The sequence below is a fragment of the Caloenas nicobarica genome, chromosome 13 (genome assembly GCF_036013445.1).
Source record: "Caloenas nicobarica isolate bCalNic1 chromosome 13, bCalNic1.hap1, whole genome shotgun sequence".
NCBI lineage: Eukaryota > Metazoa > Chordata > Aves > Columbiformes > Columbidae > Caloenas > Caloenas nicobarica.
Genome location: NC_088257.1, coordinates 1,533,076 through 1,560,557, shown reverse-complemented (window position 1 = coordinate 1,560,557; position 27,482 = coordinate 1,533,076). Strand labels below are relative to the sequence as shown.

The following is a 27,482-nucleotide window of genomic DNA, read 5'->3' as shown; positions in this document are numbered from 1 at the left end:
CTACCTGTTCTTAACTATTTCCAAATCCTTTGAAGAATGTTACAGTGATTTTTTTAAATTTATTTTTTAAATTTTCTATTATTTAAAACCTTTCATTTTGCTCAAAAAATTACTCTTATCTTTAAAGGACAACTAAAATGGACATTAAAAAGATTCTCATAATGCACAACTATATGCCATTTTAATTTTTTTAAATACACACTGCAAAAATATTTCTAACTATTTCCATTCTATTAATACTGTACATAGAAAGCTGTCAGAGTTTTGCTACATTTCACACACAGGTTTTTCTTAAACCATTTTCCTTTTCACTCCACTAATTATTCACCCTTGCTTTAGGCAATGAGACTACCCCAATCTGGCACTTAGTTCACATTGCAATTACTAAACATTTGATAGAAACAATTAAACTTTGTCTTCAAGAAATGATCATGTGCTAATAAGGCAAAAATCATGTAATACAAACACATCCTGGATCCCTTCGTTAAGGTTATGTGCAAATATTAAGCCATCTTAGGCTGCTGATTGTGAAAACTGCCTTTCTTAGGTGCTTGTTTCCTCAGTAAATTCAGGGTGCAGTCACAATTATTGATTTTACTCTATTCGTATCTGCTGGCCTGAATTGAATCTCCTGGATAGCATCTGGATAACGTAGAAACTTCAGAAATTGTTTGGAAACACAGACCTTGTACATTCATTATAAGCTCAAAAAGCCAGTTCGATGGTTGGCAAGTACAAACACAAAACAAAAAGGAAGGGGGGGAACCCTTTAGGTTTCCTGGTATGAGATGAAATTAGTCTGTACCTGGTTGATAGCATAGGAAAACATACGAAGTTCACTGACCTCTGCTTTTTTCTTTTTTTTAATATATATCTATATTCTCCTCTCCGCAGTTCCACGCCACGGCGATGTCCGGCCGGTCCCAGCTCCTCGGCGGCGGGCTCAGAGGAATCCTTCCCGCCACGTCGCGCTCTTCACCAGGCAGCTGCAGCACTGGATGGCGTCCCACCAGCTCGTGCAGTTCAAGGGCTCCACGCTGGCCTTGGTGATCATCACCTTGGAGCTGGACACGCTCACTCCTGAGTGGTTTCCTGTTATTACTGATCTGCTAAAAAAAAGCACAGGTAGGAATCAAAATGGCCTTTGGACACAGATCTTGAGGGCAGGACAACAAGAAATTAATAAAGCACGTGCATATTTATGACTAACGCTGCACTTTAGCAGCCTGCTGAGACGCGTGTGTCCATGTTCTGCCTTTGCTGCAGACCCTGCTAGTGCTATAATAACAAAAAAGGGAGTAAAACGGCAGTGAAGGGGTGGGACTGGGAAAAGAGCCTTCCCTTTGGCTGGAAGGGAAGTTTCCAGATTGCTTGGCCACAGATATCCCCCTGTCCCCTGAGCAAGGAGAGATTCTCCCACAACGGGAGTGTCCGGGAGCACCTCGAAACCTGCCCACTGCGTCCCCAGCTCCCTCTGAACAGTGCAAAAACTTCCAAGTACAGTTATATGGCTTTTAAAACAAAATCAGTTTCGCTTCTAATGATGCACCAAGCTTTTTTTTTTCCCAAAATCTTTTCTCCAGTTTGATAAAACACATGCCTTTTAAGAGAGAATACCCAGAAGGCTAAACACCCATGCTGTCAGCTTACCATCGACCCGTTCTGTGGTCTTGAATTTGCCCAAAATAACCCAGCCTCCTCCTGTCCCTCCTGACTGTTGTCGCCTCCAAAAAAGAGGGAGCACTTGTCCCCTTTTGTGCAGCAGTTCAGGAGCTCCCGGTTAAGTGTTTCACATTAGGGCCAACATCCATATTGCTGATACGCATCGACTGAGGCATCCAGTACAGCCTGTCCCTGCCCTCCCCCAATTGCAGAGTTACAGGAGCAGTGGCCAGAATAGGAGTAATTTATCATGAATTTACAAAAAAAAAATCTGCACTTTTCCTTACAGATTAACGGCACTGAAATCATCCACTGCAAAATGCTTGTGGATCAAGAGCTAATGTGCTTGCAGCCGTCTAACGCTGTTTATATTTTCTGTCCTGCCGGTCAAGCCCTCCAGGGCCACCCCAAGGCAAGGCCACCCCAGCACAACTCTGCTGGGCTGAAGAATTCCCTTCAAATGAGGTCGAGCGTCACCGTGTAAGAGCTGCACTCACCAGCGCAGGGAGGTTTCTGCCCTTCCTTCCCTTGCTCGTCATCTTACCTTGTAGGAGAGGAGTTCCAATGCCGAGCTGTGCAGGACTGATGTTCCGAGCAGCTCCGTTAACAGATAACGCTTTCTAAAACATTACATTTGCCAGAATGGGCACTGAGAACAGAGCAAGCTTTGTGTGCGGGGAGAAAGCCACGTTTTTCTCTCCAAACCACAATGAAAGCAGCACCCACGTGTTCCAGAGAGAAACATTCAGTGTCAGCGATGTGGTGCAGATGACATGTGTGAGCAGACGTGACGTGAAGCAGCGGTGAAAGCGCAGCGGGTCCCACGAGGGACGTCAGAGCTTCCCTCCCGCTCAGTGAGGGCACAGGAGACACGGAGACAGGACGAGAAATGTGGGACAAACACACTTACCTGCAGGTTTAGTCCCTGCTGCCTGCAAGTGGCAGGAGCCGCCAGAACTTCCCGTGGGTCCGGTTTGGTTATTTTCAGGCCACGTACCTGTTACTTGCCGAGATTTATTTCCAACTTCTAATTTCTGCCAAGGGCATCCAGAGGCTTCAGCGACTGTTGTGTACAGCACACCCGGGGCAGGAGCTCAGTGCCTGCAGCAGTCGGTGCCTCCACACCGTCCCCTCTGTCCCAAACTCGGGTGGTGACACCCAGGCTGCTCCACAAGAGCTTTGTTGGGCTCCTGTCACCACCCCGCCATTCACAGCCACATCTCGTCCCCCTCCGGTCACACCACCCAGCACAAGGTGGGGGTACAGGGTGCAGGTTTCCCTCAAACCTCCTACCGAGGACTGGTTTTCTGCTGGTCCTACAGCACCAGGACGAGCAGTAGCCGCCCCAGATGTATGTGGTGTGTAGGGGACATCACATTCAGAACACAGAGACACAGGGTTAACAGAGAGAAACTGGGATAATTGTGAGGGTTGTGAATTTGGACACAGCACTTTGTTGTTCCAGTGAATGTAACTAGGGTACAAAAGGTGTTTTTAACAGGCGTTTGTTAAACAAGTCAGTTTTGGTTTTATTAAACCCAACTTTGGTACAAGCAGGTCATTCCTGAGATTAATTTACAAGGTTGTTTTAAAACAATGATAAACTGGGGCCTTTCCCTCTTCGTGAGTGAAGTTAGACTGGGGCACAGACATCACACTTATTTTATGTTCCTTAATTAAAAAAAAAACCAAAAAACCAAAACCCACAAGTGTTTGTGTAAGGGAGGTCAGTCTGTTACAAACACAGAACTCACACTCAGGAATGCCAAGTCTCCAGCTTTAAACCATTGCCCTTCTGTTAACATATAACACTTAGTTGTCCTTTAAACTGGTTCCATTCTCGCCCAGCCCGTCGCAGTGGACGTGCCGGCACTGGGACCGGCCGGGCAGGTTCCCCGTCCCCGAATCGCGAGTGAGGTGGCAGGAGCTCTGGGATGGGTGAGGGTGTGCGGCAACCCGAACCAAGGAAGGGTGCGGGATCTGGCTTATAAAACCTGTAAGTCTACAGAAAAAAGCTACACAGAGGAGTTATTGCTAAGAAACGTGAGGATCCGGCTGAAAGGTGAGGGGCGTGAGGAGGTTCCCCGGTTACACCCCGAAACCAGCCCGAGGAGCCCCATGACAGCAGCAGCTCAAGCAGCAAAGTGGGATCGCGCCTGGCGCTACCCCAGCCTGGTGGGTCAGTCTTAACGGCTTAGGACGGGCTCTCGCCCGGAGATTAGCGCTTTGGTTTTAGTGCAAGCCATGCAGCAGCCTTCATTAGCAATTTATCTGTTGGTAAGTATCTTAGATTTCAACTTTATCAAAGAAACCTGATCAAAGTTTTCCCAATCAGAAGATACGGTGCATCTTAGTCCTTGCTATATAATCTCTTCTGTGCAACATATTGCAAGCTTAAAGGTGAAAGCACCAATTAATTTCTTCTGCATGAGATGTTTTGGCCTTAATAAATCTTCTAATTAACATGTCTTCCTGATGTTATGGAGCACCCACTGGGAAGACTAAAAAAGCTACAGAAAGAACAAAAGAGAATCAGTATTTAAGTTTCAGTTATTTACATGAAGACAGCATGAAAGGTCAAATACAAATGGAATGTATGCTGCCTCATGGCAGAGAGCACTGGGTACACAGGGGACAGTTAAACCATCGCAACTCAGGGAAGCTCTTGTGGCTGCCAAGATCTTGCCTGGAACTGGTCAGAGGATTGATCTAAAATTTTAATGAGGAAAGACTGTGGTGGGGAAGATCCAAGAAGGGACGCGCTGCAGAGCCTGGGGATGGGGAGATATGTGGAGTAGTATTGGGATGGAAAAGGTGGTAAAACATTCCATACGAACCACTTGGTATCCACTGCAAAGTCCCCACAAAAGCATATCCTTCAAAAATGTAACAGGCTCAAGCAACGACTGTGACTCAGACTCAGACTTTCACCAGCTGCACTCTTTGTCGGTGGTCGCCACAGGCGATAAATATTAATATCACACCAGCTCCAAGCACCCGCTCCTGCTCAGCTCTGTGGGTGGACGTACAGCATCCGTACAGCATCCACACAGCATCCACACAGCATCCACACAGCATCCACACAGCACGGTACCGCAGCGGGAACAGCCCGGCCGTGTGAGAACGTGGGACGCAAACGAGCACAGAAGACGACCAGAACTGCCCTCTGCCTTTCAGCAAGCTGAGTATTCAACACAAAAAGCAGAGGTCTCACACACAAGGGAACTCCTGCAGCGAGAGCACAGCCCGGCTGCACATTGCTGAAAAGATTTCAGAAGCAGCCAGGATCACCAGCTTCGCTTTGTTCTTCAAATCGGGGCTGCAGGAAAAGCTCCCATGTGAAGCAGCACTTCAGCGAACACTGTCAAACTCCTCTTTTTGGTTTGAAGTGCAGCATTGATCTCTGCCCAATACCAAATAAAACGCAGAGACGCCCTAAAATAGCTGAATACGTCACACACAGCAATGGTCCACAGGGCAGACACCAAGAACGGGCCTTCAGTAAAGCTTCAGCAGCAGCTCTCTGAAAATAGAGCCCCAAACCTAAACTGGGCTATTTTGGCCATGATCTGAGTGCATGATGTGCTTCTCCAGAAAAAAAATCATACGGCTCTGGTTAATATTAAATACCACCACCCCCGGGAACCTGCCACCCTCCATCTCTGCCCCTTTTCCACCCCATCCTTAAATCACCTCTTTGGGCATCGTTCCATCAGCAAAACCGCCGGCAAATCCACCCGCTCACTCACCAGACCCCTCCAAGCAGATGTGCCAACACACCTGAACGCTACTGCTGCCCAAACAGGGCTGGCATTTGACTTAATATCTTAGAATTTCTCTCCAGATTACAGATGAGGTGCTTTTCTGCATACTCTATGATTAGTTAATTCTTAATTAATTAGCTAATTTTATTTCCGAATGTTCCCAACAGTCACAAGACACCCTGTCACTGGTAAGCTTTCAATTATTACACTTTATTACTTCAGGAGAGGACCACTAGATAACACAGGAAACCCACTGCTGAAGAAATGACACCACAAAAAACTCAAAATACATGTGAGATTTAATAAAAGAAAAAGAAAAAAAAAGTACAAAGTGAACGGAAAGAACTGAAAATTAAAAAAAAAAAAAAAAGTCAACACATTTGGAATGCCAAAGGGATGCGACCAAGGGGCTGCAACCCCCGGCAGGTCCCCGAGGCCCCTCCGAGCCACCCGCCCCCCGACGTGACACCTACAGAGCTTAGAGCCACAAAAACACATTCTGAATTAGAAAGCAGACAACATACACGATGGCAAATGTTTACATGATAAAAAAAATAGACAGTTTTTCCCATTAATGTGAACCTTTTACAGGTAAATGTATAAACCAGCTAAGAGGTGTGTAATTGAACGACTTGGGTCATTTCTGAAGGGTTTTTCTTTCACTTCTAGCCTAGAAGATGTAAATCTTCAGACTGGAGTGAGATTCGCATCAGCATGTATTTGTGACTTGTTAAATAAAAATAAGATACAGAACTACCCTATATACCACATACTTAAATCCTGTGTCAGCCTAAAGGAAAAATCAAGTACTAGAGAAAAACAATTACCGAGTGCCATCGGGGAGGTTACGATGTTGGCTGCTCTAAAGAACAAGTCACTACAACGAAAAGGTATGTCTGTCACAACGTAAAGGCAACGTACACATAATAATAATAATCATCATTAAAATATTGTTACATACATTCTGAATGTCTTCATCAGAAAAGCTGGAAATTTCTCCACAATGCCCACGGACCTGAAGGTTTTTACACTTTCATTATGATTATTCTGAACTACCTGTTATTCTAGGAGCAAAGGGTGGAGCTCTGCTGAGGCAGGGCAGATGGAAATGGTTTGCACAGATTTGGGCAGATCTCCCTGCACGAGATGGGGAGAAAACAAGGGGCTGGGCAGCGCTGGCGTTTGCACCCCAATATCAGCAGTGACGGGTCTATCTCGGCTTTTGCAGCGTTGCCCTCGAGAAGCAAACCAAGAAACCGAATAGCACTGCTCACTCAGGCAATTAGTGCACCAGAGTTTCTCTCATCAGCAAAAAAAAAAAAAAATCAAAATCCTGCCCCTAATTTGGTGCATGACCGGACTGTAGCCCGGGTGAGCTGGAGTTGTCTCCTTGCATGGAGCAGCAGGTTGGGTTCCTCGTGCGCTTCTCTGAGAAAAACACGCGGACTCTCCTAACGTTGGACACTAACTCTTTAAAATACATCTAACCTGGAGGCACAGCCTGAAAAATTAAATGTTCAGCTTTCTGCAGACTGCTAATAAGTGCACATGATTTTTATTCTGAAAAACAGCCTGTTCTAAAAGGTACCTGCGAGATCTTCATGAGGTTGTTTCACACAAGCACTAAGTAACACTGACATAATTTTCAACATATCCATATAAAAGGCCAATGTCCAGACGAAAATGGTTTAACACCTGAGCATGTATTTAGGGAAACAAAAAAAAAAGCTGGTTTAATGGGACATGGAAGTTGAAGAACAGCCCCGGAGCGGCTCAGGCGCGGGGCCGTGCTCCCCATCTGCGAGTCAAACGGGGAATTCGCTGACATCTCAGCTTAAAGACAAAGGAAAAAAAAAATCTGAGAAATCCTGTGACATTAATAACTAAATCAAAATGCACACACCCGCAACTAACACTTAGCCAGCCAGTGTTTTTATGAACTCTAAAGAAACTGTGTGGGGTTAATATAAAATATTTGCTTTCTTTTAGCCTGTTATCTGATAGATGCATGGATTTGGGTCCAACTGTTTTTCCATTACTCTATTCAGTTATCATCCTGCCTTATCACAAAATGGTCTGAGTGGAAAAAAAAAAATATTGATCCTAATTATTCCTCTAAGCTCAGTTGCCCAGGAAAACAAGGCTGTGATTTGTGGGCATGAGGAGTGTCAAAGGAAGCACCTTGTAAGAGGAACGGAGCCTGTTGCCATAACTAGGTGCACAGCTCAAGATTAGGGGACTCTCCTTATTAGGCACATGATAAGTTTAAGGTTAAAGAGAAAAAGTAAAGATGACCGCTTAAATAACTTTTCCACAACAGTAAAATACGTTGGTAAATGACAAACGAAAAGTTACACAAATCCTGTAGTTCCATATTATACAACAAACTCTTAAGAAAAATCTTTCTATATAAATGTTCTACTTCAGCAGTAAAGAAAATTCTAAACATTGTCCCATTAATTTTCTTAACCACTCTCTCTCTTTATATATATATATATATATATATTATGAATGATGTAGAAAGTGTTTAGAGTAATTCAGGATTAAAATATATAATTACTGGACTAAGTTTCCCAGGGCAGAAAGTCTAAGCATTGTGGTTTTCTACCCATTCTAAAAACGTATTCAAATTGAGAATTTTGTTAGAAAAATAACTGTTTCAGCGTTCTTCATACCACTCCTCACATCTGTGAATGTACAGGGAAGGCAGAGGAGTCTCAAGCAGTCACCTTAGCCAATTGGAAAAAAAAAAAAAAATCTAGAAAGCAAGTATTGAGCTGGTGGGTAAGATGAGTTCAGACAGACAGTTATGGTCACTCTATACACAGCTGCTCCATCACGGGGTTTAGAACAAAACATCTTACTTTAGGGATTAGTTGATTTTAACAAAATGCACATGGTCAGGTTACTTCCTTAACACCTCCTGTCAGTTCTGTACAGACAGCAGCGAGTCGATTCGCTGCAGCCACTGAAGATGCTCATGTTCTCTTTCACTTTGGTCCATTCACACAATGTTATGAGAAGGGTCACAAGGTGGGAAACAAGCAACTTAACACATGAAAGCACCAAGTCCACTCTTGGCCTGAAAGGCTGTGTGAGATTAACTGAAAGAAACAAAAAATAAAAGAGATATGAATTAAAGTTATGAAAATTAAACAAAAGCAAAATGTAGCGAATTATAACAGAAAAAGGAAGAGAAGGGCAAACACTGGGAGAGCGCAACCCCGGCAGGCTGCACATCGGTACCTACAGCACCAGAGAATCTCAGCACCAACGCTTCTATTTCCCCTCGACACCTGCAATTCCTCCGTCTCCATTTTTTATTATTAAAGCTACTAAAACCACTGTGCGGAAACAGGAGATGACAACAGGTTCAACCAGCACTCCTGAAAATTGAAACAAGGAAAACGCTCCCCTCCGCAGGCTCGCAATACACTCCCAGGTCCTGCGAGGTCCCAGCACCTTCCCCTCGGTCCCTTGCACGCCGCCCGAGCTGCGCGTTTCCAACCACTGCCCCAGGAGCCTCTGCAGGCGGCTAAAAGCAGCAAAGTGCAGGAAACCTCTTGCTGTCGCAGACAGACGGAGCGGGGGGAGGCTGCAGCGTTTCCTCCTGGCCGGTCCCCATCAGCAGAGCATCCCAGCGAGCGGCACCGCTGGCACAAGCGAACAGCGTACAGCTCGCGGTGCTCCCCTTCCCCAGAGCAGAGCCGGCCCCGGGCTGCCCCGGCGTCCAGCGCCTAATGCATGGGCCGGTTCAGCTGGATTCAGCCCTATTTTGAGAAGAGCTATTTTACAAGCCACTCTGGGCTCTGCGTGTGAGGTGGGACGTGCCCAGAGCACGCGGAGAGGTCTGCAGAACAGAGTGCTTTGGTTTGGTCTTAACACCAACACACTGACATTGCAAGGAAACAGGTTAAATAATACGCAGTTATCTTCCGTAGGAAGAAACAAATTACCGCATGTCAGTGTGCAGACCGAGCTTCTCTAGTGCTGCAGCTCACAGCCCAGAGACCACAGAGCACAAGATCCCGTCAGCAACGTGAAGCTGAACGTTGTGCTGTCACAAGCAAACTCGGGTGTTGCTACTCCCGATGGTTTTTTGCCTTTTGGTCATTAAAAGGCTCAGAAAGCGTTGCCACCAGCCCGCTCTGGGTTTGACAGAATGCAGCTCTGACACTTCAGCTCCTTCACACAAGGCGAGGTAACAAAAAAGTGGTGGAATACCAGATTTACCAGCCTGCCTGATGGCACGCTTCTCATTTTGCTCCCTGGCCAGTCCCCCTTGCAGACTGGCTTGAATGGAAGCAGGATCACCCCCACACACCTTTTCTTCTTAAACCTGTTTGCCCCACTCCTGCTCCATCATTACACAGCCAGGCAGCCGACAGAGCGTTATTTACACACGCTCGCTCCGCACTCCTGCTGCCTTCAGCAATGTCAGTTAACCTGCGGCAAGCTAAGAAGAATTCTGCCTTTAGGGGAAAAGAGCTTTCCTGTAAGTGGAACTGTGACTCGGAGCCCTAATGAATTTCCAACGCACCTTCAACACTAAGCTGCTGTTCCCTTCCCTTATAAAGTAAGAGCACCCGTCAAAGAGGGACCCAAACCTACAGATCACGGGATGACAAGGGACCACATCTACAAGACTATGTCAAGATTGTCCCCACGCCTCTGTGCTGGGGAGAAGCAGCTTATTTCTAGTCACCTTTCTGTCCGACATCCGTCAAGGATCCTGTGAGGTGACTGTCACAGAGACAAGGACAAACCCCGCAGGAACCTCAGCCTTCCGAGAACAGCCCCAAACTGCGAATCCCTCCCACCCGCGGACACCAGCACAGGGGGACCCCGTCTCTCCTCCACTTCAAAATCCCCCAAATTCCAAAATCCCCCTCTCCATTCGCCCTCTAAGCAACTGAACAAACATTAAAGCGTCTGAGCAGACAACCAGCTTCCCCGGGGCAGAGGAGAAAGACGCGAGTTCCGTCACTTACTTTTTCTTGTCTTTGTCCTTCTTCAGCGGCTGCTGTGAGGTAGCCTGCAAGGATTGGGACTGCAAGGTTTCCACCGCTACTTTCCGCCTGTTGAAGGCGTTCATCTCTTCCTCTAGCTCCCTCCTCTTCTCCTCCACCTTCCTTTTCTCTTCCTGGTGTATCCTTTTTAAGTGCTCAAATTTCTCATGCAGCTGGTAGGAGACAGACCCTCTGAGCATCATATCCAGCACGACCGTCCCTCTGCATCTCCCCCGGCGCCGCGGTCCCACCTCCCGCACGAATCCCCAGAGACCAGGGGCAGAGCAGCCAGCGTCACACACCGTGCGAGCCCCTCGCCAGAGCCGACCCCTGGGCAACCGCAGCCTCTCCACCAAAAGCCACAACCAATTCGGCTCTGCCCGACACCACGTACCAAACGGGAGAAAGCGTGAGCCTTGGGCCAGTGCGCTGCGGACCCCGGCTCAGCCTGCAGCCCTGCCACAGGGCTGGGGACACCACGGGCTCCTTCATCCCTCACTAGTTTTGAAGACGAGGGGTGAAGTCTGCCCAATGTGGACGTTCACCGAAACATCCTACATCACCCTTCACACACCGAGCAGCACCTGAGCCTCCCACATGCTGCACCGGACTGGGAATAACGTTTCTGCGACACCTAAACCAGTGATGCCGGTTTGAAAACATTACCCGTGTCCCCTTCTCCAAGCGAGGGAAGCAGGGGGTGGTTTTTTGTGCTTTGTTTGGTGAGGTTGCTCATGAGCCGCGTGTGCTTTCCAGCATTCAGATGCTGCCCAGACCCAGATCCTATGCTGGCTGCATTTTGGGCTCCTCTCACAGGTTTTTGGCACACCCACCTCTCTCTCCTTCTCTTTCAGCTCTGCCTCCGTCTCCTTGACTTTGTTAACAAACATTTGTCTCATTTCTTCCTCTTTCTTCTGGAGCTCGCCCAAGAACTCTTTCCTTTTGGTCTCGTACGTTTCTTGGAGGCTGGGGAAGAAATCAAACGAAATCCAGACTCTTTGGACACCAATGAGTTAGGGATGGGAAAATGCATGACTGTCTGCGTTGCTTAATGACAAACAGGGAAAGGAATGGTCCCAAAGTTAGCTGCAAAGTTCCAACCCAGTGCTAATATTTTCCAGCCCAGCATTGTGGATATCACCTACAAACCTCCCATTTTTGGGGGGCATAATTACCAAACTATTGCTCTAAATTGCTGCTGGACATGAAGGCGCTCACCTGAAGGGTTGGCTGTCTGGATCCGTGTCCTTGAAGCCCATCTCCTCCAGCTTGCACCTCCTGTACAGCTCATAGTGGCGGGTGTGGGTCTGCTCCCGAAGATCTTCCATGTTGACTCGAATCAGCATTTCCCGCAGCTTCACAAAGTCACAGTGACTTTCATTCTCAACTGATGGAAGCAAAGGGAGAAGTTGGCAAACTGCACATATGGCAGGACAAACAAATGCACACACAGATGAGCTCCAGAGATTCCCCTCCCGAGGATCTCTACCCGTTGTCCCGCATAGGGCACAACACACCCTTGGACGTGGGGATTCTGGAAGGGGCTGGAGCACAAGGGTGATGGGAGCGGCTGAGGGAGCTGGGGGTTCAGCTGGAGAACAGGAGCTGAGGGGAGACCTTCTGATCTCTGAACTGCCCGAAAGGAGCTTGGAGCCGGGGGGTCGGGCTCTGCTCCCCAGGAACAAGCGCCAGGACCAGAGGAAACGGCCTCAAGTTGCGCCAGGGGAGGTCGAGGTTGGATCTGGGGAACAATTTCTTCCCCAAAGGGCTGTGGGGCATTGGAACAGGCTGCCCAGGGCAGTGCTGGAGTCACCATCCCTGGAGGGGCCGGACAGACGGACATGAGGTTCTCAGGACATGGGGTAGTGCCAGAGTTAGGTTACAGTTGGACTCGATGACATTAAGGGTCTCTTCCAACCAAAATGATTCTGTGGTTCCATTCCCATTGACTATTACCACCTGCCGTTAGGAATGGGAGTTCAAAGGGAAGACTGGCCAGCCCACAGAAGGCTGCACAGGACATTTCTGCCCCGTTCAGCACCGGCACCTTCACGCACACAGGCAGGAGGGCAGAGCTGGAGACGGTGCCAGCGTCTGTACGGGGACGCGCGCAGGGGGTCGCGCTGGGCGCCCGCTCGCAGCACCTTACCCTGCACCACTCCCCACGGGTACTGCCGAGCTCTCACCAGCTTGTTCCCAACCTTCACCTCCTCCGTGCTGCCCACCACGGCGAACGGCAGGTGAGCCTGAAACAGAGCCAAGACTCAGTGCAGGGGCTGACCCCTCGGAGATCAGCCTGCCCGGTAGATCTGCTCACCCAGGCATAGATCTACTGCAACAAGTCCTTCCTCTGAAGTACCAGTCTCCAACACTCAGGGTAGTCCCTACTATGAGCTGGTATATTGCAACAGAGAGCAGCGAAGGGCCAGAGCACAGCTTACTAGCAACGCTGGCCGCTGAACGAGACGAAGAAATATTGTAGGAACACCGTGATCACTACTGATCTCCCTCCATTCATTTGTCAGCTCGTTCCTGCAGCTTCTCCACACGCCAAGAGCGGGACAGTCCCTGCTGCGCAGAAAGCACAGAGCCACCCGCACACAGGCCCTGGCACAGCAGGTGCTGTGGCCGCTGGAAGGGACGTGTGCGGGATGCAACACGTGCGGGATGATGCAACATGTGCTCGCCACTCACCAAGCTGCAAAGCACCGAGCATGGCAGGGAAACGGGGAAACAAACGAACGGGGAAGGAAACAAACAAACAGGGAAACTCCATCCTCAGGCATTGCGGGAACGGAGCCCCGGAGCAGGCGCTTCGGTAGGATGAGGTTGACAAAATCCTTCATACTTAAGAGGAAACGGATCCAGAAATGTGGAACTGGTGGCAAAGTGGCCAAAAATACTTTCATTTGGGGAGAAAGCAGAAGAAAAAAAAAAAAAAAAAAAAAAAGGAAAAGAAAAACCAAAGAAGCATTTGTTTTGCTCCCCAATGAACACAGCTTGCAATTATTTTTAAGAGAGTGCATCCTCCAAATTTTTCATGAATTCAGCAAAAAAAGCCTATTAAAGTGAAAACACATATCTAGTTGACTCAGAAATCTATTTGCTATTGAAATTTTTAAAAGGGAGGAGTTGAAAGAAAGGATAAAGCATTTAATCAGAAGCAGCTGTACAAGAAAATGTTAATTTTGATGAAAAAAGCTACTTTTTATTTTAAAAATTAACATATAAACATTTCAGCCGTTTCTACTGCCATAGCTATGCTCCGATTTGGGAGACAGGAAACTGGAAAGTGTTTTGCTTATGTGCCAGCCAGGTCTGAATTGGATCTGAATTTCAAAAAAAGACAAAATAGGGTCTAGCAATTTTTCTTATTTTAAATTAGGTTTCCTCTGCTTAGCCTCCTTAAGTCAGAAGGCTAATGTAAACCTTAGCTGTAAAATTTTTATTCGAAGTTTCTCCCTTCTCAAATGAAAAGTAGCCTAGAAACAGACAGAATGAATTTTGAAGAAAGAATTTTTCAAAAATTCAATAAAACACATTTCCAAGCAGAGCTGAGTTTCTCCAGAGAGCCCACAGATTAAATAAGAGCAACAATTTAATTAACTCTGTATGCAATAGCCTGAGGCATCTGTCAGATCCACAGCTCAACTTTCAAATAGATTTAGTGTCTGGACAATCCCAATGAAACTTGCCCTTCAAACGCACTTTTGTGTGGCAATTTAGTTTGTCGGGCCTTTTGGAGGCAAAGCCCCCGGCAGCATCACTCACGTTCATCACGGAGTTGATCTCTGCGACCGCTTCGTCGTCCGTGGGGAACTGATAGATCTGCACCCCGTTGCTGACCAGCTCGCTCATGATCTTGATCTTGAACTTGTGCAGCTCGCTCTTGGAGATGGTGTCTGCCTTGGCAATGATGGGGATGATGTTCACCTGCAGCACAGGAAGGCAGGAGCAATAACCCGGTGAGCGGCTCTGGGGAGCGCGGTGCCCACGGGGTGACCCGGCTGCTGCTTTACGCTTCAGAAAACCAGAGGTGCCACGTTCTGCACACGAGCTGCGGCACAAGCCCGGCTGAACACTAGAGGGAAGAGTTTTCCAGGACTAATTTGACTACGAGACTTCCAGATAAACCAAAAACAAACACCCTGCAATAAATACACAAGGAGCAGATCAAAGCCTCTGCCCTTGCCTGTGTATGTTGTTACACGCTTGGAGGGAGGCAGAGACAGCACAACTGTCACGTCTCGAGTTCTCACCGATCCCGGCGGTGCTGACAAGCCGTTCGAGGAGACAAGCGCAAGGATGAAACACTGCAGCGAGCTGACGTGAGGGCTCCCCGTGCGGGAGCAGAAGGAGCGGGGACTCCTCCGATGCTCTCACAGCAGCTACGGATCCCTCCCGAGGACGCCCCAGCCTCTCCGTGAGGCTCAGGGCTCGGGCACGCTGCGCGGATCACACACACCGCCCGGGAAAGGTGCCACACGGGAGACGCGTCTTCACGCTGCTGTTGCTCCGCTTTGGTTTCGCATCAGCAGACGCCGAGCACAACACACCGCACGGCCTCACCAACCCTGGTGTCACAAAGCCACCCATGAGCTGCGCGGAGGGGAGATCCCCAAGTCCCATCTACTGAGATGGAGACCAAAACCCCACATCCTTCAGGAGGGATGCGGTTCGCCGCGGCCTCGGGCTCGGGACAGCTACAGCGAGGCAGGATCCAGCACAGGACCCCCCGTTAGATGATGCTGCTGTGCCCAGAAAAGCCACGTGCGATACTGCAAACCGCTGCTCAAACAAACAACAAAACTCGTCTGCCTGAGCAGCAGCCAAATTCACAGCAGTCATACGCAAGAATTCAGAGAAATGAGGGGAAAGTCTGATTTGCCATCTCACTTTTCCCAACAGCCAAGGCTTTTTATCCTACAGGGCAGAAATTTGTAGCAGCCATGTGGTCTCCAACGGGTGCCACTAAAATAAATTACGTTGCTTTCCCAGCTCAAGTTCTCTTTGTAGCTCAGTAATTTTTCCATACTTCTTGATTTTTCTCCCTCTCCTGGTCTAGCACTCACTAAATACAAGAGCATTTACTCGCTCAAAAAAAAAATCATCATCTTAATTTGCTCATTGCAAATCTGAGAGGATAAATTCCTTCTTTTTCTCAGCTGCTGATCTGGGCTCTTTGACCAAGGCCCACAAGCCCACAAAGAACAAGGTCTGCTGGTCTCACCCCACCTCAGCAGGTCGACGTCCTCATTACAAAGGTAAAAAGGGCCATGACCACAGCTGGGTGTCTCGCTGGCCTGCTAAGAGCTGGAGCTCAGAGCCACCAGCTCGCACAGCAACAGGCTCAGCTCAGGGCTCGTGTGTTAACACCACCCGCTCCGGAGCAGCATCTGCGGGGGCGCAGGGCTCCGTGCTCCCCACCAGCCAGGCACGCCGACAAACCTGCACAGGGCTGAGTTTAGTCCATTTTCAGTCGGTGTCCCTCCTCCTCTCTTCTTCCCTTCTGAGTTCCTTAACAGTTTAAATTATTACTATTTTTATTTCAATTTCATGCACGCCTTGGAAACTCACCAGCTGGACTCCCACAGTTACCATGCGATACCTGGAGCACCGTGCAATTATCTTGTTGTTTCCTTTCTCTGATTTTGAGCATTGGCACCCAAAAGCTGTCTAAATCTAGAATGAGCTCATCCATTTATAATAAGAAAGGCCAGAAAAGTTTGGAAACAAGAAACAAAAGAGATAGGAGATGCTACTGAACCGAACCGCATGTCCACCTTCCACATGTCCACTTCTGTGCAAAGGCCACAGTCTGTGGCAGAGAGATCAGTGCCAATAACCTGATATACAACTAACTAGAGAAGAAAACTCACCTCTCCTCCCCTTCCTGAACAGGTTTTAAAAGCCCAATAAAAGGAAGTTATGCCAGAACCATGTGAGGTTTTGTTGCCCACTCTTATTTTTACACAAAAAACGTTTACCTTGGGTTGCAGGTGAAATCCCAGAGCAACATTCTTATATCTCATGGTAGAAGAGCAATAATCTCTGTTTAAAGACCTAGTAACAAAATCATAAAGTTATCTACTGGAGTGCCATCCCACTGAACGTGGCAGGGGACTGTCGGTCCCCGTGCTGGAGCTGGAATTCTGAACAGAGGAAGCCTGAGCTTCAGACAGGGCAGCAAACTCGCTCGCACGCACATAAAACGCATCTCCTCCTCGGGTCATTCTGACCACCGAGCTACTGCTCACCTCCAAAAATAAAACTTCCAAGAATGTGCTGAAATAAGTCACTTGGTAGAAAATAACTTTTCTAATATAATAAGGCTACATGCATTTTCATCCTGTGCAATACAGCTGGGGTTTTCCCCATCTCCAAAACCTAAGTCCTGGTGAAGCCAACAGGCAAATCTCACTTCGGAAACCGAAGAGCAGAGGCACAAACCAGCCTCGCACATCCCCACAGGCCAGAGACGGCCCAGGACGGGCAAGCAATTAGCCACAGCTCATAACCAGCACACGCTGATTGGAAACTATCCAGGGACAACAACCAGGGAGCACCAGGATGCCCATGGCAGCGAACGGCTCTGCCCTCGCTTTCCAGGGCAGTGCTGCGTTTTAAATCAACCAACCACCTTCTCATCTGACACAGATGCCATCTTCTTTGTCTTATTTTTGATCTCCTCCCTTCCCCAGGTGAAACCCAATGGAAGGCCAACCCTGCCAGGTCACGCGTGCTCCCCCCTACCAGCCAGCCCCATTTCATCCTCCTAGATCCAGTTCTGGAGATGCTTCTAGCCCCGGCTGTAATTAAACACCCCAAACAGCAGCTGGCCATGAGCTCAGCCAAACAAATACTGTATTACAGCACAATGGGAGATTCTGTTTACAAAACAGCTTTACCCAGAAGGGATTTTGTAAACTTTACACTGAAAGCAAGATTCATTATTGAAACAGTCACGCAGATTCAAAAGCCTGCCCAACACCTGATGGCATGCCAGCGGCGTGCTAAAGCAAAGGTGTAACTGAGCCTGGTTCCTGCAAAACCCTCGTTAAAACCAGGCTCAGAGGCTGAGCCAGCAGAGCATGCAGCAAAGCATCACCTCCAATACACCCTACATGATCAACACTCTCTACTTGCTTATTCATTTCCATGTGCGTGCTTGTGTGAGGCCACCGCACCATGAAATCCAAGACGTTCTCAACCTGTGCTAAGAAGGGAGATGTGAGCAAAGGGATAAAATGACTTCAGAGAGGACTATTTAAGTGGAATTTTAAGAAGTATAAAAAGCTTGTGTGTGCACAACATTCCCATCTCTGCACAAAGGATTTATTTTGGTACTACCCACGGACCACATTAAAGGCAGCCACGGGGAGATGTGAAAAGTAGGGAATGCAGAAGGAAAGGCAGAGAAAAGCTTTGTGGGACCACCAGCACCAAGGGGAATCGTGCAAAAGCTTCACTCCAAACATATTTCTGGGAACATGTAATGCTGGCACCGCACCAAGAGACAAGAGTTTCTGACGGGAAAGTTTTTGGACTCCTGCTGAAGTCGGTGTAAGAGCCACCATGGTGACACACAGCCCAGCGCAACGGGACCCAGCGCCTGCTCTGGAGCGACGCCGAGGAGAAGGGGCCAACAGCCCCGAGCGGCTCTGCGAGGGGAACGCGCCCGCCGGGAACGTCCCACAGAGCCGCACGTGGACAACGGCCCGGGGGAGAGCACTCCCGAAATGTAACCCCGGGATCCCCGCTTACTGCAGGGTCCCGACTACCTTGTCCGGCCCCTCTGCAGACTGATCAGCATCTGCCACCTGAAAGGAATCGCCTTGCTGCTCAAATACTGCTCTGAAAGAGAGGAAATTCTTGCAAAGAAAAGAAGAGATGCTGCTGTCACAAGTGACCTCTGAAGCCTCCTGCAGCTCCCTGGTAGCCAGCTGGGACAGCCAAAAGTGGGTCAGAAATCTCCGAGCTGCAGGAATATCAGCAGCGACCAGTTAAGAAACAAGCCCTCTGCCCCCCAAGGCAGAATAGCTTATGCACAGAGAAACAACCCCCAGCCAGACCCGCTCACAACCCACTTGTAGGATCCCTGTGACCTCAAGAACTTCTCACCATATTTACATTTTCAGAAGATATTGTGATTTCCTGTCCAGATCATCTGGCACTGCCAGCAGTGACAGCTCACAGAGCCAACACCTCTTCAGCCCTGGCGTCCTCTGTCCTGACCCCCACCCTGGGACATCCCCTCAGCCCCTCTGTCCCTGCTGACAGACCAGGACAGCGGAGGTGGCTCCGCAGGAGCTGGAGCACATCCTTACCTGCACACCTGTAAAGGAAAGCTAGTAAAGATGCAGTTGATGGCTTTGATAAATATAAAGTAAGCTGGATAAGAGTCTTACAGTGATGGACCCTCTAGACTTCACACAGCTAGCTGGAAAACAGGTTTTTCACCTGACATTTTTTAGGAAAGCCAGTGAGAAGATAAAGCACAGGACCTCAACAACCACCAGGGCAGATGAAGTTTTACCAGAGTCCTAAAAACTAATGTGCAGGAAGGACTCCACGGAAAGAACAAAAGCTTGCACATGACAATATTAACAGAAGCATCATCACTTCCAGAAAGAGGTCTCCATCCCCTTACCTTGCTATCCAACTTCTTCATCGTCACCAGATCCAAGGACTTGAGCGAGTGTCCAGTTGGGGTGATGAAGTACAGGCAGACGTGAATCCTCGTGTCATGATAGTTGAAGAGAGATCGGCGGATTTTCAGCTCTTCTTGCAAATAGTTTTCAAACTGCGTATCAATGTACTCAACTATAGGCCTGTAACTAAAACCAGACCATTAGCAACCCAGATACTGGAGCTCAAAATTAAAGAGTTTGAACGCTTATGAAGTTCTCCTAGACTGACACAGTATCATTTAAAAGTTATAAGACTCAAACAATTTATGCTTAGAAGGGGACAAGCATGACATTCACACACAGACTTCATAATCCAAAGGCTGCAGGAGTCTCCTGAGCAGCGCTGCTCTAAGGACAGCAGAGCACGGAAAAATGACTATTTCCACACACCGAGCTTTGCCCAGCTCTCAGGGCTAAGCCATCTGGCTGTAGCAATGCAACATAACCAAGGAGAGACCTTGGAGTCCCAGAAAGGCTTTACCTGGAGCTTGAGCAAGATGTCTGCGTAATTAAATGAGACATGTCCAGAGGCACCGACCGCTGCCAGAACAGATAATTCCCAACCCCGCACTGAGGACAGCGTGCTAACTGCTCAGGCTCCCGGAGGACACCATTCTCTGCTGCAAAGACCTCCTATGACCTCTCTTTTTGGCTGCTCACCCAACTCCTTCTACACTCACTCCACAAACCGGAGCCACTGCAGGGAGCTGCTCCATTAACAGAAGCACGGAGAGCTCCTCTGCAGCGCTGCAGGCAGGACTGCAGGCAGCTCACGCCTAAGCAAGCCCAGAAATGCCAAACAGATGGCACAAGACCTGCCTTTCATCTTTATTTATCTGATCCCCAAATCCAACCGCGTCCACAATCGTCAGCTTCAGGTGGACGTTGCTCTCCTGCAAGTCATAGGTCCGTGGCCGCAAGCGAACCGCGCTCTCGTAGTGACTGGCTTCCTCCGTCTCAAACGTGGTATTGAAGAGCGTATTCATTAGTGTGGATTTCCCAATGCCGGTCTCACCTAGGAAGGAGAAATCATCAGCTCACTGCAGCAGGAGTTTGTCACAGGCACTTCAAAGAACAGTAATTACAGAGCAGAACTAAATTACGCTGTGAAAGGTTACTACAAATCGCTCGTAGACAGACATATTATTGTCACAAAGGTAACCGCATTCTTGAAGGCCACCCCTGCTTAACACAAAGCAAACACAGAGCACTCTGGTCTCATCTCCCAGCGAGGACCACACAGCAAAACACAGGATCTTCCCCTCCGTGCACCCCGGCTTTGCTGGGGATCCTGCACCAGAGAGGCAGAAGAGCAAAGTTTTAGTAGAGTCTTTTGAGTCTTCAGGTGAGAAGGAGTAAAACTCCGCTGCTCCTTCTGACAAGGACCATCTGGGTCAGTTGTTGGCCGTGCCAAACACAGCGACAGCTCCAGGTAACCCTGCGGATCGGCACAAAGCAATGGCTGTTGGGTGGGCTGTGGAGGGGACAGGGAAGTCTGACAATGAGGTTTCCTCTCCTTTCTGTGAGATTTCTGACTAACAGGCTGCTTTACCATTTTCTCTCTTTGCTTCATCTTGCCATTGAAGTCTCTGGGGAACTGGTTTGGTTTTTTTTTTTGAGCTGGGAATCTGGGAATTTCAGTACAGAGGAATAAGCAGGCAGCTCTGAACCTGCTAGGACAACTTGCCGTCAAACTGAAAAACTCTTTTCACAGCAGAAAAGACACTGGATAAAGGTTCATGACTTGACTGTGCAGCTGGACTTCACAGCCTCAACCCTGCAGTGCCATGTGTCCCACTCTGCTGGAACCTTTCCCCTCCACCCACACAGCAGCCACACCTCTGAAGAGACCAGCAAGCCCCGCACAAGGCCGAGCTGCTGGGATCTGGCTCGGTACATCCAAACTGTCCAAGACGGTCCCATTCTGCATAGACACGTCATGGACAGCACGACGGTGCTTTGAGATGGGAGGGCAGCCTGTGCAGCCAACGGCATTGGCCAAACGCCTTTCCTCCCACTCCTCCCACTCCTCCAAGGCAGAAAGTTGATACGCTAAAGCTTTTCCCAAAACTATCTCTAATTTGGGGCAATAAATCTTCAAGAGTCACTTGTGAAAGTCACAACTCGGAAGCATCAAGCTCCAGAGAGCTCAAGTTCACGGACATTAAAATGTATTTTTTAAGCATCGGGGGTTTCTGACTTGTCTAAAGTCGCTGCTGAGGCCCACGGCACAGCAGGACACACCAGAAATTCTGGTCGCAACCTCCCCGTGCCGCCAGCTCGGCCCGTGTCGGTTTGCAGAGGTTTGCTCACCCACGCAGAGGATGTTGAAGCTGAAGCCTTGTGTGACAGACTTGCTGACCAGCTGGTCGGGGAGACTGTCGAAGCCCACGTGGCCCCCCAGGGAGAGGTTCCTCTTCTCTTCATTCTGGTAGGGAGAAGCAGCCAGGTGAGCAAACTGCACCGAGACGGCGAGTCGGACCGGGGAGAGGAACCGAAGGAACAACCCCCGTCCCGGGCCCCGACACAAACCCAACGCTGCCCACGAGAGCTGGCGTTTCGGCAGCCCCGGGGCAAACCCTCCGGCAGCCACCACCAGCACAAAGAGAGGGAAAAATCCTGGTCTCAGTGGGAAACTGAGACAACTAAGCCACCAGGCTACGAAGAAAAGAAAACACCAGCATGAGCTCCAACGACACGCAGCTGGGAGAGATTAGCAAAGGAAAACCCACCACTGTGTGTTCTAGCACTCATTTCTCCTCATCCTTTTAAATTTTATTTTCTTAAACCCTCCAGTGGTGAATTCAGCTCGACCAAGTCAGCATTTTCCTCCCGAGTCCTTGATTTTGTTCCTTTGCTCCTGCCATCAGCAGCAGGGTTTTATTAGCTCAGGGGTGCTGCTTGCACAGGCAGGGCCAGGAACCCTCTTGCTCTGCCATCTGTGAGCAGTTTTCCACCGTTGCCTCCCCCATATGCAGTTTGTTCTTCCTTCTGCCTCCTCCCTCCCCCAGAGGAAGACTCTGCTGATCACCTGGAGGAAGCTTTGCTTAGAAACTACCACAATAAACACCCGAGGAGACAACGGGTCTACGCCCTGTGTTACCCGAGAGGCAGCCCAGACCTGCTGTAATTCCAGAAGAGCGGATTCAACGGAAGGGTCATTTCTGTTTCTAGTGGTTACGAATAGAGGAGTTTGGATTTGCACAAATATTTCAACGGATGTTGCCGCCTCTCTGCACAACCGAGCGCCGCTGTCCGAGCGCAGGGACCCACCGCTGCCCGCGGCCTCTCGAACACTCTCGTCCTTCCCCGGAGGAGCAAGGACACGTGTTTTCAAAGCACGATTCGTCGACCCTTGCAGTTTCTTTGGTAAATGAGTCTGTTTTTCTTAATCACCAGCGCACAGTGGAAGACGGGGACGGAAGAAGTGCCTGCCCTTCGTCTGGCTCAGGTTCTGCCCCTGACAATTCAGACTTCACGTCCCAGCACTAAGACGATGAGACGAGCGTTCCCTGAGAGGAGCCTCAGCAGTCTGTCAAATTTAAATTAACTCCAGAGGAAAACAAAAGAAATGCCATGGTAAGCCTTGCGTATTGCTCTACACCTGCAATAAGATTGCTAAACAAAACACAAACCTTTGCTCGACTGCATCTCAAGTCAAAGCTCCCTTTAGTTCTGCCTTGGGTAGAAAAAATATTCTCAGTTTGGTAAAAAACCCCGTTTCTATCACAAGAACAACTTATGAACAGCTGAAGCAGCTCTTGTGTCTCACACACAAACCTCCTGGCTGGCCTGGCTAGCATTTGTTACCAACTTTCAGATGATTTCAGCCCCGCGCTCTCCCAAGGGACTCCCCGGACAGAAACACAACCGAATTGCAGCTGGGCTCCTGCAATCAATTCTGTTGCATCCCATCAGGATCGATCATGCTCACTAAGTGGAAATAGCAATCATTTAAAGCTTTCCTGTGGGAAAGACGGCATCAATTACGGTTTTAAGGTAGCCAAGAGTTTAGGTGAATTAAAGACAGCCCCGAAGACAGGGAAACCTCCAAGTTAAACTTTTTTCCATCGTCACCACACCGAGCGCCTGCAGGGACAGACCCAACTGCAGACGATTCCCTGGCTCAGAGCTGTTTAGGTTTGTTTTTCCCCGTACAGAAGAGGCACCGCGGGCACCGGCAGAGCTCGGGGGGCTCCTGGCCCCAGCCACCCCACGGAACTTCAGATGCCAGTTCCCAGCACTGCAACACAGCGACGGCCAACAGAGCCGCTCCCACAGAGCCACCCGGCTTGACAGTTACACTTTGTGTCTTTTCATTGTAAATAATAAAGAAAACAACAAAAAAACCACCCACAAGCAGACAAATAAACCAGAAGCCTGGGATGACATTTTGGAAGGGAAATATAATAAATAAAGGCTGCCGATGGTGATGATGGGGCTGAGAGTGCCCGAGGCTGGGAGGAGGTTTCCAGGCAACAGGCAGCACCACTGCTCAGGATTTTAAAATAGGCTCCAGCTCAGCAAGGCTGCATTTTAAAGTAGGCTCCAGCTAGGAGAGGCTGCATTGAGAACTCAGTCATGCTCCAGCCAGAGGAAACCCAAACGCGTTCGCACAGGCCCTTCTTTTCCTCTTCTCTTTTTGGCGTTTGGTTGTTGTTCGTTACGAGACAAGAATACACTGGCTCAAAACTGCTCATCATCTCTTAAAGCTGCTAAACCAACAGGCCAAACTTCAGTGAAATGTTTTTGTCGGTGACCTTGAAATGCAGTTTCCTTTTATTTCTGTAAGCAGCAATAATAACCTGGTTCAAGTTCAAGACGCTGCCGACTCCAAAGCAGAAACCCGTTTGCTATGCGTGCAATGTGTTCAGCTGTCACTCAGCCTCCAAAGGGATTTTGCTCTTGTTGCTGTGTTAGGACAAATAACCACAACAACTGCTGGAAAGTAATAAGACTAAGGAGAAAAAAAAAAAAAAAAAAGGGAAAAAAAGTTTTCCCTGCTTTATTCTTTCCCTCCCGTCCATCGAGCTCACAAACTTGAAAGCCTTGTGAATACAAGCAATTTTTCTGTTCACTTGTGTTGTATGGTGCATTGACCGGCCCTGAGGAAGAACATATCCAGCACCCTGGGGAGGAACGTACCCAGCACCCCCATGAGCACCCACCAGCACCTCTTCCCGCAGCTGCCATGCGGGTCTCACCCTTCGGGCTGCCCCGCTCCAGGGTGGCCCAAGGACAGACGGACACAGCTCACCCGCCAGTAGCAACAACAAGGTCACACTCAACATTGAATTCTTTCCAGCAGAAGCGGCCAGCCTGCAAGGCTCAGCATAAATAATCAATCCAGAATACAAATGCTGCAATAAACGAGGGCAGCAGCAATGCAGCGGTGGGGGGGTTTATTGGTTTTGGTTTAAAGTAGCAAGTGACAGGACAAGAGGAAACGGCCTCAAGTTGCACCAGGGGAGGTTTAGATTGGATATTAGGAAAAAATTCTTCATGGAAAGGGCTGTTGGGTGTTGGAACAGGCTGCCCAGGGCAGTGGTGGAGTCGCCATCCCTGGAGGGGTTTCAAAGGCATTTAGACGGGGTTCTTAGGGACATGGTTTAGTGCTAGAGTCAGGTTATGGTTGGACTTGATGATCTTGAGGAACCCTGGAAAGACAACTCTGCTGCTTCTTCCCAGGCAAGACCCCGTCCTGGGGCTGCGAACAGCCAGGAGGCAGCCAACCCTCCCTGCAGCCCATCTGATCATTTCACACCACGATAATTACAGAGTTTGGGATGGCTCCAAGTGCCAACTCCCACCATCAACAGCCACTGCAGCCCTGAACGTCACTTCTTGGGTCGCTAACGGCATCCCACAATGGGCAGTTACCAGGGTTTCACTTGGAGCCTTTGAATGTGCTCTTTAAAAATCTTCTGTGCCTTGAGCTGATCTTTGGGGCTTGAAGCAGAGAGACAAGGGGGAAAATTGTATTTTCAATCTGGAATTTGGTGGGAAACAAGACAGTCATCAGGTCAGAGCAAAATTTATTAATTCAAAGTCCTTTAAACATTTTCATGGATGCTCTTCAGGGCTGAGAAGCAGAGTCCACCAGGGCAACAGGAGCAGAAATGGCATCTGGGGGCACGGCCATGGGAACAACAGCCATCCCGGAGGGAAATCGATCTTTGGCTCTGGTTTGACAACACATCTCGGGACCCTTCTTCTGCCATGCAGCAGAAAGACAGATGTGCCCTTGGTCACACAGATGGCCAGACTTTGCTGAGTACCACAAGAACCGAAAAGAAACCTCCAAACATAGTGCTTCAAACCTGCCATGCGGCATCGGCCGCACTCCGTGTGAGGCTGGGGATGCCCTCGGGATGCAGGACAGCACGAACCTGCCCAGGGAACCGAAAACGGCCTTTCAAACCCACATCAGCTTCCCAAGGCCATCCACAGCAGGGTCCCGCACCCCAAGCTCTGCTGGGAGGATGCACGAGGCAGCATCGCTGCGGGCAGCTGGCCACAAACCACATCCATAGGAGATTATACGTTATTCGGCTACTTATTGCGAGTGAGACAAGGATAGGCAGCAGAGAAACACAGAAAGACCAAATCCAGATCTCTATAGGGGGATCACCACAGTATTCACTTATTAATTAGGCTCTTCCTAGTAGGCAGAGGGATTAAGGAAACCTGTGAGGAGAAGTGTTGCAGGCTACAGCACCAACCAGTGTGCCTACGATCCTTTAAAAAAATAAAAACCTGATCACAGTTTCTCTTCATGCTTCACCTCCAAATTAGCATCGGTTTCACTTTGCGTCATTACATTTTTCAGCAACTTCTCAGATGAAAAGCAGCTTTATCGCTGGCTGCACAACCCACGGGGATGTCGGCAGTGAGAACCTCAGCCCCATGTGCGCTGCCCCGGGACCGTTCGCCATGCGGGGGCTCCTGGTGCAGAGCAGCTCACTCCGCTTTCTGATGTGCTGCCTCTGGTCTCGCTTTTACACCAGGGCCTGTGTGAACAGACTGGAACTTGGATATAAAACACCATTCTGACATCAGTTGGTTAAAAGATACTGAGAAGTATTGGTTTTTTTCAATTAATCTCAACGAGAAATGCTCTTTGGTGACATATGCTCGTGTTCTCTGCTTGAAACAACCCTCAGAGTTTGTTTTCCTGAATGAAGCAGGTGAAAGCATATGGATAAACAAAAGCGTAACTGAATGCCACAATCATAAATAGTGATATTTCTTTTTTTTTTTTAAATGGTGATATTTATTTTTTTTTAAAGAACTTAGCATGACGGGAGTTACAATGTAAATCTACAGAAGACTCATTGCTGTACAAGCAACCTGTGAATATGCCCTGTAAAACCGAGAGCAAAAAACATGCTGCTGTTCATCAGCTAAACCATGACGTGAGTGAAGACGACTCCCAGTTTTGTACCCCAAGGGAAAAACGTGGCACTTCTCCGTATCTAATGTGCCTTTTCCCCTTTCTACAGCCTAACAAAACACGAATGAGAAAGATGAACAGCTGACATTTTCCAAGGCAAAGCAGCAAACGGGAAAATTGAGGGGAAACACAGTCATTTCTTCTTTCTGCTAAATGAAAAGGGTTTACACTTCAGCAACGAGCATCAGATGCTCCCTCCAGCAGCTCCCCAAATCCCAGTCCTGCGCCCAGCGAGAGCCACGGCTGTCCTGAGCCGAGCTCCTTGTTTCGAGAGCCCGTGGGCGCTTCAGGCTCCTCTCTGCCTGGCCTTCTTCCACTCACATTTTCCACAGCAAGAGGCAGCACCGCAACCCCTGCATGGCAATTTTTCACTACCAGGGCACGCTTTTGCTTATAAGCTACTCAACCCTAGTTGTCATCTTGACCTTAAATAATGCCAAATCCACGAGCACTTTGCAGCACAGGTTCCCTTCGACCCTGCGTACAGCCCCAGCGCCCATCAGCAGTTGTGCAGCGCTGGATACACCCACGGACACGGCGTTTCGCGCCGCGGGAGCGCATGCGGAGTCACGGAGCAGCGCGCCAGGCACCCTGCGAAGTGCAGAGCAGAGACAGATCCTCTCCCTTCCAATTTGCCATCAAAACAGAGAGATAAACCAGCGCTAGCGGACAGATTGCAGCTCCCCGATTGGCATGACTCAGGGAGCAGCGAGAGGAAGAGCCGGGAAAGCTCCCGCACGGCGCGGCGCCTTGGGCAGCTCTCCTGCGGTGGACGGAGCGGTCACGGCTCTGCAGGGGCCGCTCGGCGCCCGCCACGGCTGGGGACAGCTCACAGTCACCAAGCAATGACTTCACCTTCTTGATTCCCCGGCCACAATCCACCACCAGAACAGTGCGCGTAACA

The 27,482-nt window shown here is 49.1% G+C and overlaps 1 protein-coding gene across 6 annotated transcripts in view; it reads right to left on the bottom strand.

The window, feature by feature from the left end:
* The window catches only part of SEPTIN8 (septin 8), a 38,139-nt gene that overhangs the window by 249 nt on the left and 10,408 nt on the right, over positions 1–27,482 (bottom strand). Inside the window, exons 2-10 of one of the 6 annotated variants that reach the window (XR_010606915.1) lie at positions 21,439–21,553; positions 19,945–20,140; positions 19,086–19,272; positions 14,207–14,368; positions 12,585–12,681; positions 11,654–11,822; positions 11,269–11,401; positions 10,418–10,608; positions 845–1,109 (exon numbers count right to left, since the gene is read on the bottom strand). Coding sequence is in view for 5 of the 6 variants with exons in the window: in XM_065643843.1 (XP_065499915.1) it covers positions 944–1,109; positions 10,418–10,608; positions 11,269–11,401; positions 11,654–11,822; positions 12,585–12,681; positions 14,207–14,368; positions 19,086–19,272; positions 19,945–20,140; positions 21,439–21,553 (1,416 nt within the window). In the remaining variant the exon portion in view is untranslated. Of the gene's footprint in view, positions 1–202; positions 1,110–3,100; positions 4,173–5,638; positions 8,531–10,417; positions 10,609–11,268; positions 11,402–11,653; positions 11,823–12,584; positions 12,682–14,206; positions 14,369–19,085; positions 19,273–19,944; positions 20,141–21,438; positions 21,554–27,482 lie in introns of those variants that run through there. The other 5 variants (XM_065643843.1, XM_065643844.1, XM_065643845.1 and 2 more) reach the window with 5 other exon arrangements.